At 43.8% G+C, this 18609-nt stretch overlaps 3 protein-coding genes across 9 annotated transcripts in view; 1 reads left to right on the forward strand and 2 right to left on the reverse strand.

Annotated features, from left to right (window-relative positions):
- DAPK2 (death associated protein kinase 2) overlaps positions 1–9892 on the reverse strand; it is a 49085-nt gene extending 39193 nt beyond the window's left edge. For 2 of the 7 annotated variants that reach the window (XM_071813764.1, XM_071813759.1), the window contains exons 1-2: positions 6185–6222; positions 3697–3795 (exon numbers count right to left, since the gene is read on the reverse strand). In XM_071813764.1, the coding sequence (XP_071669865.1) occupies positions 3697–3795; positions 6185–6207 (122 nt within the window). In that variant the 5' untranslated portion in view covers positions 6208–6222. Of the gene's footprint in view, positions 1–3266; positions 3289–3696; positions 3796–6184; positions 6223–8481; positions 8504–8552; positions 8613–9761 lie in introns of those variants that run through there. The other 5 variants (XM_065847231.2, XM_065847232.2, XM_071813761.1 and 2 more) reach the window with 5 other exon arrangements.
- The window catches only part of LOC136106993 (enhancer of mRNA-decapping protein 3), a 361619-nt gene that overhangs the window by 196760 nt on the left and 146250 nt on the right, over positions 1–18609 (forward strand). The gene's annotated exons all lie outside the window — the stretch shown is intronic.
- Positions 13716–18609, reverse strand: part of TBC1D2B (TBC1 domain family member 2B) — a 29059-nt gene continuing 24165 nt past the window's right edge. The window contains exon 13 of the mRNA XM_065847416.2: positions 13716–17628. Within this exon, the coding sequence (XP_065703488.1) occupies positions 17433–17628 (196 nt within the window). The 3' untranslated portion in view covers positions 13716–17432. The remainder of the gene's footprint in view (positions 17629–18609) is intronic.

Here is an 18609-nt window from a genome sequence, read left to right on the forward strand (position 1 = left end):
TGTCTCAGGACTGCAGGGCCATCCTCACAGCACTCAGCAGGAACGCGCTTTCTCAACAGGCACTGTCACAAATGCGTCCAGGCAGGATCTGGGACACCTCCTTCCCTCAGCCCTGATTTGATATGTAACGGTGACATAGGCCAGAAGGCATAAACATCAACAGCTCTCTACAGCCTGCCTGGCAACACATTTAGGTGACAGACTAATGACTCCACAGTACAACCTTTTATAAATGACACTGCACATCTCTGAAATTCTAGCACTCTGTGTGCACCTACCACCACTGCCAGTGTTTGCTGGTACAACGGGAAAGGGCTCTTGTAGGTTTGTACCGGATCTCCTTTTGTCCAGCCAGCCAAAACTACCCATGCAGATCACAAGAAGCCCTGAAACATCTTGCTGAAAGGCTCTCCAGGGAGCTTTATTGCTGCCGCTTTCCTGGGAAATCTACCACTAGCTCAGCTGGCCAGTTCTTCCTTCTCCTGGCCTGCCTTGGCCTCGATTGAGTTTCCATTCTTGGTTGTCACTTGCTGCCACCTCTCTTGCCACAAGAACCAGCAGTTATTGGACCTGTTGCATATTCCCAAGTCAAGTTAGCCTTTGCTTCCTCACATTTTTCAAGAAGTGCTTCCATTGCTTTGGCGTGATGTTAGAGTGAACTGCTACAAACGTTCCTGCAAACGGCTGACATCAGGATGCTCCTCAAAACAGGCAAAATTCTTACTGGGTTTCTTAGAAAGTTGGCAACTTCTTATCCCTAATGGCACCTGCCTGACTTTTTGTTCCCTGCGTGTACCTTTTGGAGAAGCTGAGCAACAGAAATGCCAACCTGAGATTAATACCTGAAAGCCTGAGGGAAGCTGAAGTCACTAGTTGCAGCTAGTGACAGTGCAGAGCTGTAGCTATGGAAAACCTGCTCCCCCTTTCTGCAAAGAGTCTCCTCTCACCCCATTGCCTTGGCACAGGAGACAACTGCGTTTCCAGTATCCTTTGAGTTGCTTCTAGCTCAGCAGTGATTCTGAGAATGATCTGGTTGAGTCTACAGATGTGGTGTTTGCAGGGTTTTATACAGCTGGATCTGCAGAGTCTGTGCTGCAGTTCCTTTCAACACTGCACAGCAACAGGAAGGGTCTGATTCCATCCCCAGATCAGCTATACCTAAGCCTTGCGAAGGAGCGTTTGCAGTATATAATAGCAGCCTCCTAAGTGCTGTGCAAAGACTTTCAGATAAACAGGTGCTGGCTCTTCCAGCAAGATCCTGTATTTTAACTTCTGACTGAATGTGAGCTAGAACAAGCATTAGGTCTTTATCAATGACTACTTTTAGTCTCAAGAAATCACAAACTCAGTTAGGAAGACACAAACAGGATAGACCCTTCACAGACTTTTTTTTCAAAACCTGTGTTTTGTAAGTGACTTCCATTACCAGAATGAGAGCAAATTAATCCTTTTACTTGTCTGTACCTGTCAGCAACTAACAGCTTGTTGCAAACATACTGAACTAATAAAAGGCATTTACAAGTTCTAAGGGCATCAGTCAGCATCGGAAAAGATTCTTGTGTTTCAGTCACCACAACCTGTCTAGTGTGTTATTTGTCTTCTAACGAAGAAAGACATCATTTGTCACCAGCCCTAATCAGTAGCTACTGCTCAAGGATTATAGAGGCATGATAACCCAGTGACACTCCACGTATCACACACAGTTAAAACAAGAAGTCTGCAGAGCTCCTCACCAAATCTGAAAGCGAAAATACGCTGATAAAGACAGTGTGACATTACATTGATATGTGTAAAGTATACAGCTTGAATGCAGAGGAAGGGAGCTAATTCCAAGCTTGCTGCCCTCTTCTCACAATTTATAATTACAGGGCTTTCCTTGAAAAATTCCAATAAGCAGCAGAGGCTTGCTTGTTACAATTTGCCTACCTCCCTCAGATCTTTCAGGGAACATTTTTGCCTCCACATCTCAGACTTTAATTTCTCATCTAGGAGAAGTATTACATATAAAACACTGGGAACTAGAAAATGGTTCTGTAGTGGAGTTTAATACCCCTTTGTCACGAGAGGATAGCACCTGCTCACATATACACCTACTCCTGCCTTATCTAGGGAAGGTCTTTCTTGCAGAGAATACACCCATTATAAAAGGCCACAATTTCAGATTCCACGTCTGAGTGTAGTCTCCTCTAAACCCAGCCCATCACCCAACACGTAGCAGGTGCCAGCTCCACAGCGTAACGCTGGGACCAGCCACGTTTCGATGACACATGGTCAGAAGCAGAGGGAGAACTGCTGGGACCACGCGAGCCTTTACCAGTCCGAGGCCTCTCAGGCAGATTCCAACAGCAAGCGCCAGCCTTTACCACGCTGTTTCAACTACACTTCCCCGTGCAAAAGGTCTAGTTACTATCAGCTTGAAGAGAAGACTGAGGTTCATCATCTCAAAAGACATTGGATTTCCAAATCTAATTCACAATATGCTACTCAGTTTCCAGTTTCTCATATTAGCGGTTTGTTACAGCACATACTAGGGCCTCCCTCCTAGGTTAAAAGAAGCAAACCTTTTACACCCTGCATACACACATCGAGCTGAACTGCTCTACTACTCACTGGGATCAGATTGTCACTTTCAGGCTGATGTTCTCAGGACCAGTCAGTATTCAAAAGTAAGCAGTTTCAAAAAATGTAATAGTTGAGGCCTTCCTGAGAGAGGAGGGCACAAAGAAAAAACTAAACGAAAAACCCCCAAAAATCCAGCCCCCCGCCCCGAGAATCCCCCCTTAAAAGAAATCTCAACACCTCTAAAGATGAAATATCTGGGAGTGAAAAATAAGATTTGTCAGGGAAACAGCTTCAACTGAAGTGTTTTAATGTAACTGGCCCTTGAAAAAGAGGTAATTGCACATACAGAATCATTTATCAAAACCAACTGCCAGATATTTGGAAAGAAGCCAACATGTGTATAGCCCTAATTTAGCTATTTGCATATTAAAAAGAAAATCACGAGAGGGCTGGACCCAGAATGGAAACCAGCTATCCTCACCCAGAGCACTGTGTTGCTAAGTGATTGGGGGAGCCCTGTGTCACACAGCTCACAAACCCAGCAGAGTGTTTAAGCAGGTGCTTATCGTTAAGTGTAGTAATAGTCCATTAACTCCACCTATAATTAATACTTGCCAATAAGCCTTTATAAATTAAAAGCTATATATAGGTATTAACAGGTCCAGCTGAAATTTTGCCCAGTAAATCTTTTCAGGAATACATACATAGTGTTTTGCCAGCAGATATGAACGTGATCTGTCAGTGTTCCAAGCCAGTTGAAAATAACGTTCTGTCAGCACTGTTCAAAACAACAAGCCAAATTAATGCGCTGCGTCTATGACGATAGCACCATGGGTTCCCATTTCCCAGCTGGGTCAGAGAATGGACAAGAGAACTCAGCCTAGAGCATAGACACAGATGACACCTATCTACAAAAGACAATGTAAACACACCTTCCGTTGTCATGGTTGCAAGATACGAAATAGGAAAAATAGTTAGCACACATTTAAAAAAATATCCGAAGTGCAGTTTCTGTAAAGGGATGTGTTTCTGTTGTTGTATATTACAATTGATTTAGGCTATCATGCAGAGTCATTGTTTCAAGACGTGGGAAACAGCTTTTAGAACAGTGTGGTGTCATCAGTACAAACTTACCTTCCTAGCTCTTCCCCAATCTCATACACATCCTCCACCTTCTGTTGCTTGAACAAAGCCATATTTGGACTTCTCATTGATGCACAAAGATAGATGCAACTGCAATATTAAAGAAGAATGACATTCGTTACAATCTTCCAACAGGCAAAGAACCAGTAAAACATATTTCTTGTATAGTCACTTCATTGCAGCTCATTCATGCCAAAGTTACCATTGATGAAAAGAATTATTTTAGCAGTCTCAGCCAAACGGTGAGGATCCAAATCTGGAAAGAGGTGAGTGCCTACAATCAAAGAAGTTTCTTGGCTCTCACTGACACACCTGAGCACATACTTAATCAGAAGCACAGAACACACCTCGAAACTTACATGTGATAGAAGTAAAGCAACTAATTAATAATTTGACAAACTTATGGGCAATAAAGCATTGACACTACACCAAATAGAACTAGCATGAGAATCGGCATTACAGGCTTCTTCATTAAAGTGCCAGCAGGCAGACCAGAAACCAAGGAGAACACAAGGCAGAGCTTCCTTCTCCTCATGTCAGGCAGCGTTTCTGAAGCACACAGGCAGGGCAGCAAATGGAAACCTGACCCACTGCTGCAAAAAGGCATTGTGAATCCATCTGCAGGGCTTTCAGCACATCTTTCATCACACACTAGATGTTTCAAACGAGAAAAACATGAGCAGCATTTGTTGCATGCATTACTTTGTGTAACTGTGAAATTTGTTTCCTGAACACAACGCTCTAAGATGATAAGCTCTGTGAGGTCTGGAAAGACAAGCCTCACACTGCAGTATTTGAGGATCTGAGAGTGCATTATGCCGTGCTGCTTTGGGAGGAGATCAGAGATCACGTTATTCCTCAAGATGCTCCTACACAACAATATACACTATGTTAACAGAATGGATTTTAACACAATAACTAGCTGACCAGTTTACAATGTCTGGTGTTTCCTGTGTAGATAAACACTAACATTATCCCCATGGCCCAAACAATATCCACTATATAGATCAGAACATGGAAAGCAGCTGTAAGGCCTCTATCATCACAATAAAAATCTAACTGCACTGAGCCATGCTGTTATTCTCACACACCTCTAGGCTTCAGCAGCACATCTGTACGTCTCAATGCAACGCATATTTCCCTGTGAATCCAGATGTTGCTTGCTTCACAGGCACCGGGGCCTTCCAGGTTCTATATTTCTCTACAGTTCACGCCTGCTTTTAAATAGCAGTCTTTGGCATCTGACTGTGGCACGGCGCAAAGCATATTTGACAAGTAAACAAAGCTCTGTTTTGATCCTTTAGAAATAAGCTCTACTGAATGTTGCAAGAAGATCCAGCTATTTTGATAAATCAGCAGACTTGTAAAATAGGACAAAGTATCAAAGAGCAATTGCAGGGTTCCACCCAAGTCGAAATTCACATATTTTTAAAGATTTCTCTTGAACAAAAGCATATATCATAAACATCAAATACACTGGAAAAGTCTACAACTTGTCAAAACGTCCTCGTTAGGTGGGGAGCTTCTAATGGCCCATACCCAGCCTACAGCAGGCTCTCCTCTGTGCTGTGTCCTCCAAGACGCGGGAGAAGGCACAGAGTACATGCATTATTCTATGTTGGCTTTTTCCCCCCCTTCACTTCCACTTTCCATCCCTACACTTTCTTAGACATTTTCTGGCTGACGTTTACTTTGCCTGTATTTTCAGAGTTTTTCACAATGAAGCCAGGTGACCTGTTCTGCTACTTCGCTCATTAATTCCTTTCCCAAAGCCATTTCCACGCCCACAAAAAAACATGTTTCTCTTTCCTCTCAATGAAAATAAACAACTCCAATTCTGCTTTGTAAGCAAATTACTGTATTCCTCAAGCAACCTTTCATAATCTCAGAGAAAGCTCATTGACCAATATTGCTCAGAGCTTGAAATCACAGTCAATAAACGCCTTAACAGCACTTAGGAGAATGAGGACATCTGAGCTATTGGCTCCATACTAAGCTTATATTGCTTGCAATTGTGCAGAGCAGGGTTTTCTGAAGTGGTGGTGCAAAACCTACTTCAACACTCTCAGACTTCAGAAAAAGCAAACAAAGGACAAAGCCAAGCATTGCTGAAAACCCCAAATCTTTCGCTCATCCTGAATTGCAAGATTAAATTCTGATCGCGTGTACAAGTCAGACATGGGAAAATGCCAATGTATTAAGAGATACTGCTGAGACTTGCCCAAAGACTGTAAATCCCTCAAGCTGACTCCTCCCTTCATCAGAATTCAAGGTACGTGGCTATAAAGAACATTAATGCAAACACACCTAAAGGAAACCAAATGTTCTCATACAGTAAGAGGGTTCGTCATTCAGAAGAGCAAGTTGAAAACATTGCTTTGAGAATGGGGAACCCACCCAAGATGTCTCTGGGCACATAGCCCCTTTGTTAGATTGATAAGTTTACTTATTTTCAGCATCCTTCAAAGAGCACACTTACCTCTGCAGATGCATAGAATCCATGTAGTATTATCTCAAAAATAACCAGAAAATTCTCATCCCTTTTGCTGATCTTTAACTTCTACCAAGGGTAAATAAGCGAGTTTACTCTCAACACCAAGTACCCATTGGAGCATCCAAGTCAGCCTACAGCCTTGTTTTTGAAGACTGAACACAAAACTGTTCCCAAGTGTCCAGAGCCCACAGTCACACCTCTGGTGTGCTGGTGTCTGCCATGTCTATCACTTCACATTATCTTGTAAGGCCTTGCACTCATTACTTCTGCAGAGATCTCACACTGGCTTTCACCCAGCAGCCACAGAAGCCCAAAATAGATCACACGCTTGATGATGCAAGACAATTGTCATCAGCAAATATACAGCAGAAGGGGGATAAAATAGTAAAAGAGAACCTTCATACACTTAAAATTAATCCGAAATAAAAACGCCATTCACAAGTATAAACATAACCCTCCCCAGATGTTATATACTGATCTTAGGAAATTAAGGTGACTTCACATTCAAAGATTTAAATTACAGTGGTTTTGTTGGACTCCGTTTGCAAATACAGAGCACGAGTATTAATATATCAAAGGAAGAATGAGAGCCTTAATTTTTTCTCCAGTCAGATGGTGATTTCCTTATGCTGGTCAGTGAAAGCAGACTGAATTAGAGATGGTCGTTCATCGACTGTCTGTATCCCTCCCTTTGCTCTAGGGTTCCTAGCAGGGAGCATTTTAATACAAGGGCAGCTTCTACTCAGCATTCATATTACTTACATGTTTTCATAATGACACTCCACAGTATAGTATATCTACAGTATAAGTATATGATGCTTCACCTTTTACTCCTGTATCCAACTCCCCTCTACACATCCCATATATCACAAGGTGGCAAAGTAATGTTAATCCTATGCAAATGATTTTCCGACAGACATACAACAAAGCTGTAGCAAAACCAGAAAATAAAATACAGACCTCCAAGACTCCAGTTTCAGGCACTTAGAAATATGCCACCACTAATCTCTTCATGTTCCTAAATTCTGTCATACCATAAAATTGGCTCTTATTTACCGTAAGAAATCACACTTTCCCATTGTGATCTATGGAATCAATTTAAACACATATTTTACAGCAGTACAAACCCAGGATGCAGATATTCTTATTCCAGTACAGAAGTGTCTTTTTGGTGCAGCTGGTGCTGTGCGTAAAGAAAATTAATCTAAAGAAATCCACTCTTTGAAGAGGGTGACAGAATCCACCTTATAAGGAGCAGAAGAAAGTAAGTTCTATTTTGCTCTTCTAAGAAAGGTTTCCCTGCACAGCTAAGTTATTAGCCTGTCATCACCAAATTATTTGATAAACAATGACTGGTCTACACATGTCAAATCCTTGATAAATGTCTACCCACTGCTGAATGAGAACAGGATTATAGAAAATAGAGGTGAGGACAAAACTGTCAGATCACTTGGCTTGTCACCAGCCTTGCATTTTTTTCCTTAGGGTAAATTATACCCTAAGGAAACCAGTTTCAAGTGACTGAGGTCACAGCTGAATAATCTTACTTTCTCAAGTACACCTGACATGAGCTGAATCACTAAATCCTTTACCAACCTCAGAAGCATCCCCTGTGGCATGTTTTGATATTACAAAACAAGTTATACTAAAGGAAAATCCAAAACACACATTAGAACAGAACAAAGTAACAATTCCCTCATAAGCTGTCTTTTAAATACTGAAAAATGACCAAAACAATTTAGAATCAAAACTGGACTGGTTTAAATCAGTAATTAAAACAAACAAACAAGCACCAAAACCACCACACAAAACAACAAAACACTACACCACCCCACCAAACAAGTTCAAGTGATATTGTCTTTTAGTTTTGGTGCCTTATGCTAAAACTAAACAGGTTTTCATAAGCATTAAAGTGTTTTCCTCTTTCATCCTTCTCATTCCCACTGAATTTTGTTTCTCTTCCTTTTTTCGTACTAGAAAAGACTGAACAACTCCCAACAGAAAAAACAAACCAAAACATACAAGTAATTTTTACTCTCTGCTTTCAAATAAATGTAATCAAAGCACAGTCAAGACTTATATTAATTTCAGCAAACCCTCATTTTCACCTATTTTCATGTCAGAGAAAAAACAGTAGCCTAAACATTTTTGTCAGAAATCTGAGGGAGCTACCACAAAGGACACAAAAGACACCAATCATCCGAGCACTTCAGTCCCATTACAGAATCACTGTTCCTGCCACTGACTCCCAAAGGATCCCCTTTCTGACCTCCCACACTTACTCGGCAAGATTTACATGTGTGGTGAACGGCCAAAGGCTTCAATTCCAAGCCTGCACTTGAAGCATACGTACCAAACACGTTAGCTCTGCAGCTAATTCCAGCTCCCCAGCACACAGCCAACTGCCCGGGCTGCCGCTGTAACTGATCCCCGAGCCCTGGCATGCTGGAGCGGTGAGCAGGGTGCGAGCGCCCGGCCAGGCAGGGCGCAGGGGATCCCGCAGCGCCAGCTGCGCTGGCAGGACATCGCACAGCCCGGCCCTGTGGCGCCTTCGAGGATTAAACGTTGCTGCCACAGAGGCAAGTGAGATCCAGCCCATGCAAACTACATTTCTTGCACAAGCAGATAAGGACATAGAAAGTCTGAAGCCTACCAGTGTTTCAGAACAGACACCTCTAGAGAGGGGCAGAGTTGAGGTTTTTCCTCACGCGTCAGGCAGGTGAGCATGCCGGTTTTAGTCGTTTTGCGCCAGGAGACTGATCAGCCAAGGCAGCAGCAATTGCCACACGTTTGCACCCTCTTATTCACATCTTCATTCTTGACTGTCCTCTAAAAAGAAGCAGGCTTGGCCAAAACAGCCCCCACTGTGCTGCATCACTCGGGACACCCATCCCACAAATGCAGGTGTTGAAGAACCTACCAGATCCCAAGTGAAGCTGTTTGAGGGAAAAGTCAGGAAGGAGCTTAGGGATAAACATGATGAAGTCGCACAGCATTTGCTGAACGACATCAGCTGAGGTGTGAACCCAGGACCCGCTGTCCCTGACAGCTTTGGTCTGTAACATCAAACGGCGTATTTCTGAAACTATGGGATTCCCCAGCCCTGCGGGACCTGCTCAGGGATAACTGTCAGCTGCTCACCGAGATGATCTGGGGAGCCCCTTTTCCCCCGGCTGACAGCTGCGGGACAGCTGGCACATACACTCTGAGGCGGAAACACCATTAAAGACGCTGTGTGAGCGGGATGACCGAGTCTAAAGCACCCCCCGCGCAGCTGACAGACCCGCAGCAGGGCCACCAGACTGAGACCAGCCCCAGCTCCCCCAGGACGCTGCGGAGGAACCGGCGGGGCGGCCCCGCGGGCTCCCCGGAGCCGGCTCAGCCAGCAGGGTTCCACCGCCCCGGCAGAGCGGGAACATCGTGAAAACACCTCAGAAGCCAGCACAGAGGGAGAGACGGACGGAGAGAGAAACAAGGAGAGGAGGCCGCCACCGAGCGGAGAAGCCCCCGGCGCCGCGGAGGCTTCGGACGCCGCCGGCTGAGGGGAGCAGCTCCCACTTACCGCCGGGCACGGCCCGTCCGCGGGGCTCCGTCCGGCGCTGCCTCGGCGTGCACGGTCCGTGCCGGGCCGCCCTCACCGCGTGTGCCGGGAGGAGGCTGAGGGGGCGGCCCGGTCAGCCGAGGAGCCGCCGGGGCTGCGCCGCCCGCCCCTGGGCGTGAGGGACGGGCGGGCGGAGGGAGGGGCCGCCGCGCCTCGCGCCCCCTGGCGGCCCGCGGCGCCCAGGGCGGCCCCGTGAGGGGGTTCGGTCTGTGAGGGGGATCCCCCCCGCCCAGTGCACGTGTAACGGGGACCCGGCCGCAGGGTCGGATCGGCCCCCCCTGCTCCGGAAAGAAAACCTGAAATAAAACCATTTCCCGGCGCGGGTGCTGGTGCGCCCCGACCCCCGCGGCGGCTCCCCAGGCGCGAACTCGTGTCCCAGTGAAGGCGGCCGGAGCCCGTGCGGCTGAGCCGCCTGCGCCCGCCCCCCGCCGCTGGCCCTACAGGAAGGAAAGCGGGGACTGCACAAAAATCCACACTTGCCCTTGTGTCCGGGTCTATGCCTGCGCGCTCTGGCTCACGGGATGGAGGGATGAACAGCGGCTGCCTCTGGAGAGCCCCCAGGAAGCAAATGCAGCTCAGTGGGGCTGCTTCTGCAGCCAGACGGGACCAGGGGTTCACCCGGGCATCGCTCATGAACCCGCGTGGGTTGCTTGCCAGGCGTCGGCCTCTCCTGCTGGGTAGCAAAGTTTAGTGAAGAGCTGACATTGTCCCAGTTTTCAGCAGCAGTGCTACACAGTGATACAAACCCATTATTTATTCCAGAAGTCAAAAGGCCCCACACCTCTAAAACAAGCTCTGTCTTCACGTTTGTTCACTGTTTAGCTGCATTTCACCAGCGGACAAGCCGAGTTACTCTGCAATGAGAACCAGAAAGTTTCAGGAAGGCCACACGGACAAAGGCAATGGCTGCCTGACCGGGCTTCGACACCACCATTTTTAGATGAACGTGATGCCTGTGGGCAGCAAACAGTAATTGCAATAAATATTGTGTGGTCTCCCTAAGTTTCTTCTGGGCAAGTTAATAGCCAACCTTTATTAATGAGGAATGATGCGGTATTGTTCACACCTTCAAAATAAAATGTAAATGCCAGGCCGCCTTCACTTCCAATTCCCTATGTGGTTAAGATAATGCAAAGCTATGGCAAATTATCATACATAAATATGTAGGCTGTTTCCACTGCAGTAAGTTGCAAAGATAGATACATCTAAAAGTATTTTTATACTAGGCAAGTGCCTAAAGGCAACGCTTTTTATTATCACAGAAACTTGGCTTCGGATTTGTTGCAAGCCAAGAGGACTGACCTGTGCCCCTGCTCACCTGCCTGGGGAGTTCCACCTTGCTCTCCCAATTCCACATGGAAAGTGGCTGCATCTGATATGGAGAACAGGAATGGCGATCGATAGTAAAGGTTTCAAAGGGTACTGGAAGAATTCAGAAGCCTTTGAAAGGGAAATAAGATATTTCATTCCTCACCTTTAGTGTGACACGATCACATGAAATCTCACCACAATCCTCCTGCAGAATTCCCAGAGGAAAAGCCACACGAGGAAGGCCATCTCTTCTGTTTCCTCCTAGCTGCAAGGAAGGGGACAAAACAGCACGGTTTGCCCGGAAAGGGCACAAGCACTTTTTCAAATCAGGACAAGTCCTCCCCAGGCACTGAAAAACCCCTATTTGAATTTAATATCTGCTGGCCAGCCCTGCAAGGTCTCCAAGAGGAGCAAGAGTACATTGAATCTCACCCCCCGTGCCATGGCCGCAGGGTCTGCAAGCCGAAATACAGGTTCTGCATAAATAAAAGATTACTCTTACGTGCTTCTTCAGCTATTGACCCTTAAAACACTCATTCAGACTTCTTTTTAAGAGCTTTGGCAATCAGGGCAAAAGCCTTTAAGTACATACAAAATATGAATGGAAAGGAAAACTCAAAGCCAAGAAACATTTGAAGCAGGCAGCACAAGCAAACACTGCAGCATCTGCTGGCCACGCATTTACCAGTCTCCTTTAGGAAGCGATAAAGAAGGAGGCCCATACCTTATGTTCCAAAGTGGGAGTCCCAGGCTTAAATACCAGAAAAATACCACTTGCACTTTTAAAACCAGGTAAATAGCTTATTTCACAGTTTAATCACAAATCACAGTGCCTGAAGAGATCACTGAGTCAGCTCATCAGCTCACACCTGAAGTCTTCGTGGCAGCTCACTGCAGAAATGTAACTTTTGTGCGCACAAAGGTTCACCTCATGTGAAACATGGCCAGGATGCAGCCACTCAAGGCTACGAGTATCTTAATGAAGGCCAAAGTCAGTCTAATTTTCTGAGGTATATTCTAGTGCTGAATGATTTATTACTTCTCTTTACAACACCCCAGACTAATTTAGGGTGGAGAGCAAGTGGGTAAGTTTTCATTAAATAACTATTTGCTTTTTTAATATCACATTGACTATATAGTCCTGAGTTTTGCTTTCTAGTCTAATCCTCTGAAAGGCTGGCATTGTAGGTGGGTATAACTCTAGAGAAGCACGGTTCTACAGCTTAGGATCATGAGGAAAATACCACTCTACTAACTGCCTTGTGATTGAACCTTTTACCTTCTTTTCCAGGGGGAAATTTCCAAGGCAGAGCACACCCTTCCTTTGCATTATCTGAGTGAATGCACTTCATGTGTGGGAATTCTTAAAGCTTCAGCACTACATGGATTCTGCTTCCAGTGAGGTCAAGGAGCTGCAGATAAGGAAGCTATGTTTAGCATTTCTGAAAATCCCACGGAATGAACACCTGATATATTGTAATACCAGCAGCCTTCGGTGAGTCTTCTCTCTCTCCAAGGCACTCGGCACAGAGAGCGAGGCTCTGCAGGTATCTGGTCTCAGTTCAGAGCAGGCGAGCTGTGTTTATCCTTTTTAGGTTAATGCATTTCTTAAGAATAAGATATTTAACAGCATATGTCAGCTAAACGCAAGAGCCATACTCACACCCTTGTTGTGATTCCACTGAGATGCCTTCAGCTCAGTCCCAAGGAAGAAACGGGAGCCTCAGCTGTTCTTTGAGAGGCCCCAGCAGCTGCTGGGGCAGCACAACCCACTCGAGCTGGACACGCCAAGTGTCTACATGAGGACATTGCTCCCTATGTGCTCCCTTCACAGAATTTTCTGTTTATTCCTTTGACGTAAATTTTCAGCATACAGGACAGGAGTTCCTCAGGCCACGGCCGAGGTCTGCCTCAGTCGCTGCTCTCAATCCTGTTCCGCAGCCTCTTTGAACAGATTTCCAGCTGTGCCACTCTGAACAGCTTGTCACCCTGTGCCAGAGGCAGAGGACAAGAACTGTGCACTGTTCACCTCTACTGGGAAAGATCTGCTTGGACAGGCGATTTAAATTATCTCCCAATTCTTATTTTTCCTCCCTCGCAAACGTTTAGCTGTTTAGTTTTATATCTGAAGTTGCTGAGGTACTTGATAGCCTCTTAAAGGCAATTAAGCTAACTCCAAAATGTGAAAGTCTTATGTGAGAGGCAGACATTGAGGCTAGATTTCTGAATTAATTCAGTATTTGGTTAAATTTTCAAAGCAGCTGCAATTAAGCACTTGGCTACTACAGGCTTTAGCAGAACATCAGTGCCCAGCCTATAAAGAGGCTTTTGGTGTCAGGAGATATCATACAAATACACATTGCTTGGGAAGTCATAGACTAAGGACACAACTCACAAGTTTACCCAGTTAGCATCACCTGCATGCAGCATGTCTATAGTTCACATCTTCATGCTTCAAAGCCAAATGTGCAAATATGTTCTTCTACAGAGACTCTCTCACATTATCAGACACAAACACCAGCTTTATTACTGGCTTGTTCTGATGGCACCTGCAGTTATTTCCATCTGTTATAAAAAGAAAAAAAGAACCACCATAGCAAGCTGTAAAGGAATAAACAATTTATTTTTTCTTTACAATCTCTATGGAAATAACATCACTTACGTTTTGTGATTCAAATTTCTCGTACCGCATATTGCTGATTTCTAACATGGCACTTAAGGGAATATTCACTTAAACGGCTACACAATTTAATGAAATAAATTGATTCATTTCCCATTTCTCAGTTAAGCATGACAGAACGTGACTGAACTGTGGCAAATTTGAGACCACTCATACATTCCTGATGTCTTAAGGAAGAAAACAAATCTTTCCCTTTCTCCTAAAATATCTGACCATGTTTACAAAGACTGAGCGCAAGGGAAGAATCTCATACAGAAGACACCCAAAGGGCAAAAAAAATCTTTTCTATTGATTACACAGCTGATAAAAAAACCAAACCAACAAACAAAACAAACCCCACCACCTTACAATCTGATAACACTGGATGATAACACTGCCTGTACATATGCACAGGTAAAGCTGAAATACTGTGCAGTTTCAATAACTAGAGGTGTAGTGCACCGATTTTTTACCTATTTGAGAGACGATAATGGAACATTTTAAACAAGTAATCAGAAGTTTCACTGGAAAGCCATGCATATGTGTATGAAGACAGATGAACGTTCTGCAAGATGCAACGTAGTGGTTTGGCTTCCATCACATATACAGGGAACCATGCATAAGGAACTCTTTGCACATATGTGCATGATCTTGAAGTTCAAAAGACAGTCTTAGTAGTCTCTATTTGCATTAACAGGTCAAGTTCCTACTCAGTGGCTGGCACGAATCTTAAATCCTCATGCACTGTTTCAGGACTTTACTTCTAAAGGCTAACACTTGGTACCCATGCAGTTCAGCTTTTGCAGGCCACCAAGTCACACTGTATTTTCGCTGGATTTCATCAGGTTTAAATTCTGCTTGAGTATCTTGTATGTCTCTAATTAGTTACTACTCTTCAAAGTTACCAAATTAAGCACCACTAGAAAACTAATAGTCACCCAAAGAGACTTGCAACAGCAAGAGAAGCTTCCCCTGCTGTTCCTTCCTGCTACATGCAGCTCATTTTTGTTCTATGCAGACTTCTAGTGGTCAGAGGTTAGACGCCTCTGCAATTTTTTGACCTTTTAATGAAGGCATCAGTAATGCTGCTTAACCAAATGAAGCCAAGAGCCCACTGGGAACTTGAGTATAACAGCATCAGCTCATTTCATATTTGCAAGCTAACAAAACACCCAGAGACAACATGATTTCCATGCGCTTCTCACGTTCATGTATTAGATTCACATAGTGGTGTAAGAAACAGAGCTACTTCATTTTACTGTACAGTTGTGTAACAACCTCCATGAAGAAACAGCAACACGCACACAACCACCAGCACAACTGTAAAAAATAAATGGTCCTGTAACACTGCAAGTCACATCTGTCCACTAGAGAACTTCCTCAACAGTTGCCATCGAGTTAGTTTTATCTTCACAACCTAAAGATGTCAATGAAATCAGTCTGAAAACATCTCCTAAGTCATAGGACTAGTTCATTGTGAAGACTCAAACCCCAGCAACTACAGACTTTAGGAACAGAGCAGGAAGATTCTTCAAAAGTCTTCACCTTACCATTTCAACCGTTGCCACTGAAAGGAAGATCTTCAGCTTAGAAAGATTTCATTTAACACTTGAAAACAAGACTAAAGAAAAAAAACAAAACAAAAAAGCAGACAATACAGATTGATTTAGAGACCAGCTCTTTCAAAACCAAGACAGCATAACTGGAAAATTAGAACCTGGTCCCATTTTTATATTCAAACACTGATTGTAAGTAAAAAAAGAATACAGTACATGCAATAATATGAAAAACCTGCCTAATAAACTCAAGTACACAACCAAGAGTAACTAGGGAATAAAAACCAACCCCAACTGCTGCTTACAATACACAAGGTAGGGGACATTTTAGAAGACAAATGACACACAAATGAAGATGATCATACCATGTGTCCCTCATTGGCAAGGATTTCTTGGCTAATTAAAAACTGTATGTCATACAAGAAGCACACATTTTCTATCAAAAGTAGGCTGGTAAGTTACAATGTTCACCACTGATTAAATATTTCCCTTCCAGATAAATTGACTGATAATATGCTTATCTAGAGAAGGTTACAAAATACATTCTCAAAAAAAAGTGCTGTGAAACAGAAGCAGGATTTGTCCCTGCATGCACTTCAGTTTTCCAAAACAATTCCATGAGTACACCCGACAAAGAAGTCCAAATTCCTCTCAGAAAACCAAAAGAACACAAAGTAGAAGCCTGATGCACTTGACCACTCTCAACCACTAGTTTTGGGGAGTTTTTGCTAATTAACCTCTTCCCCAGAGCTGAGTGATTTGCTGCCTAGTATCTGAATGCTGGTTTTACCATGACGCAGCCAGACACAACACTTCAGCCAGTCCAACAGCCCAAGAAAGAACATTGCAAAAGTCCAGAGAACAGCCCAGGCACACAGGAGCCCTCCTTGTCCTCAGAGCCGTTTCAGAGCATTGGGAGTCACCAAAGGAGAACCAGTGGTCTCCAGTCACACTGCTGTGGTCAGAAACACGACAGCTCAACACCCCAAACGCTTCCGCACAGCTGTCCGTAGGACGGGCACGCAACATGTGCGGCAAAGCTGCACGTGTGAAGAGAATATTGCATTTGTCTGCTGGAAAAGGACCTTGAATTTCTGTGTGCATGCTGTGGCCTTCAGGCTCCTTTGATTGATAAATATTTGTTTTAGGAATCCTATCTCTACCACTATTGTACAACAGTTATACATTCATGCAAAAAGAATGACTTCATCATATTGTAAGCCCTATATAGGAAGAAACATTAAAAAAAAATGCGCTTTCAACAGATACACAACTAATTACTAAACCACGGTACTCCTGTGGCAAGTTCCATTCTTCTTCCATAATAGCTGAGTTTTGGTTGTGGCTTTTTGAGACATTGCAATCAAAAAAGTGAACAGAAATAAAATCAGCTAAACAGAATTTGACCTATAAACCCCTCTGCATTAATGAGAATCTTTATCAACACAGCTGCCCAGAAAAGCATAAATGGTGTTTGATATCACTGTTTCAGTATACACTGAACATTCAGTCACAAACAGGGACTTATTTTACCTTTAAGTACATATATTCAAGTGTTCTGTTTGATGATCCATTTCATGTCACTTCAGGAAAAGACAAAGGAATGTGAAAGTTCTTCCTGTGCTTCATTCCATAGTTTTCTAGCTAGTCTAGTCAAGGACAACATGATGAAAGGCATATATTGAACCAGCCTGAAAACAAAAAATAATGTCTTCCCACACTGAACCTGCACTACAAAACAGAGGATTACATTTAAAAAAACCCCACGGAATGGCAATGAATGTAGTAAACAGAGCATGGACTTTTCTTACTGCTGTTTCACATACAGGCACTAAGAGTGCACTGCAGGAAAACAACTGGCAATTCAGCTGGTTGACTAAACTGAGAGTTTAAGTGCTCTACATACAACTCCATGAACTTCAATGTAAACAGAAGTGTTTGGCCTCCATGCAAAGCAATATTTCTCAAAGTGCTGGGGTTTGGAAATCTGTCCCGCATATTTCCAAAGACAACTAGTTTACATTCTGTTTGACAGGATTCATAAAGTGTTTTGGAGATTAACTCACTTTGGTCACGATCCCAAAGAAAAGTTTATGTTGAGCAGTTTCAACTATCCTCCTCATCATCACTAATAAGGTCTCTTTTTTCTACACACGTCTCTCGTTCACGCAGGAAATCCTCACGAATGGCTTCTAGTTCAGTTAGTTCAAGGCGCACTTTCTCCAGGTGGTAAGTCCTGCGGTTCCTGATCTGACGTAATGGAAAAGGATTCAGGTCTCCAAAAGCGATCCCAGTCAGTTTCCTGTAAGATGACACAATGGTACAAGACAATCATTCGTATTTGGTGCTTTCAATATTTAGTATATGGCTGATATCTCTGGTGTCCTTCGCATACCCAACAAGTCTCAGAAGCTATAAGTACTGTGAGGAAGTTCTAGAAGGCACTCAGTTTTAAAGTTATTTCACGTGAGAAACTGTTACCAAATGCTCGACAGTTTGCAAAGCCACCTGCAAACTCTATAAATGCTACAGCTATTACAGCCTTGACAAGACTGAACAGAAGATGTAAGCTCGGCTTATCAGAGCTTCACGGGCTCAACTGAGTACTCGGTACACCCAGTTACTCGATTATATATTGGATAACTTCCCTCATATAACTCACTGAAACACCTGCAATCTCAGCAAGTTATCCAAACTAATGAGGTGGTGTAGGAAACCAGATAAAGCCTGGGATAATACAAATACAGACAAGGATAGAACAAAACGTAAGTCCAACTTTATGATACAGTGAGAAGACTCTGGGATTCTGCTGGCTGGAGCACAGAGGACTCTGAGCTGGCACCAACTCGAGCTCATCAGGTCACACAGCAAAGCACCACCTGAGTACTCGTTACTCTCCCAGTCATGCTGCATCATAATATCATTCAGTCACGGCAAAACTAATAACTGCTCTGCCTAATTAGTCCAAAGACTGAGTTAACTACATAATTACTGTTGATCTACACCTAAAAAGTATTTCATTATTTAGTAAGCGAAAAAGGGGAACTGGAATTTAGCCTAGTTTAGTTATCATATGAACCCAAATATTAAGAAGGTTTATTTGGACAGATTATTTAAGGCCAAGATCTCCCTAGGTTCATACTTTTTGTGAACAGGAACAATTTCCTACTATTTATAAAGAGAACCTATTCCAACACCTTCTCTACCTGTGCACAACGTGCTATGGAATACAGTTGTCAGCTGGAGAAAAACCTAACTCTGACATCCTACACCCTCGAGTATA

This window comes from Patagioenas fasciata, chromosome 12 (assembly GCF_037038585.1).
Source record: "Patagioenas fasciata isolate bPatFas1 chromosome 12, bPatFas1.hap1, whole genome shotgun sequence".
NCBI classification, from domain to species: domain Eukaryota; kingdom Metazoa; phylum Chordata; class Aves; order Columbiformes; family Columbidae; genus Patagioenas; species Patagioenas fasciata.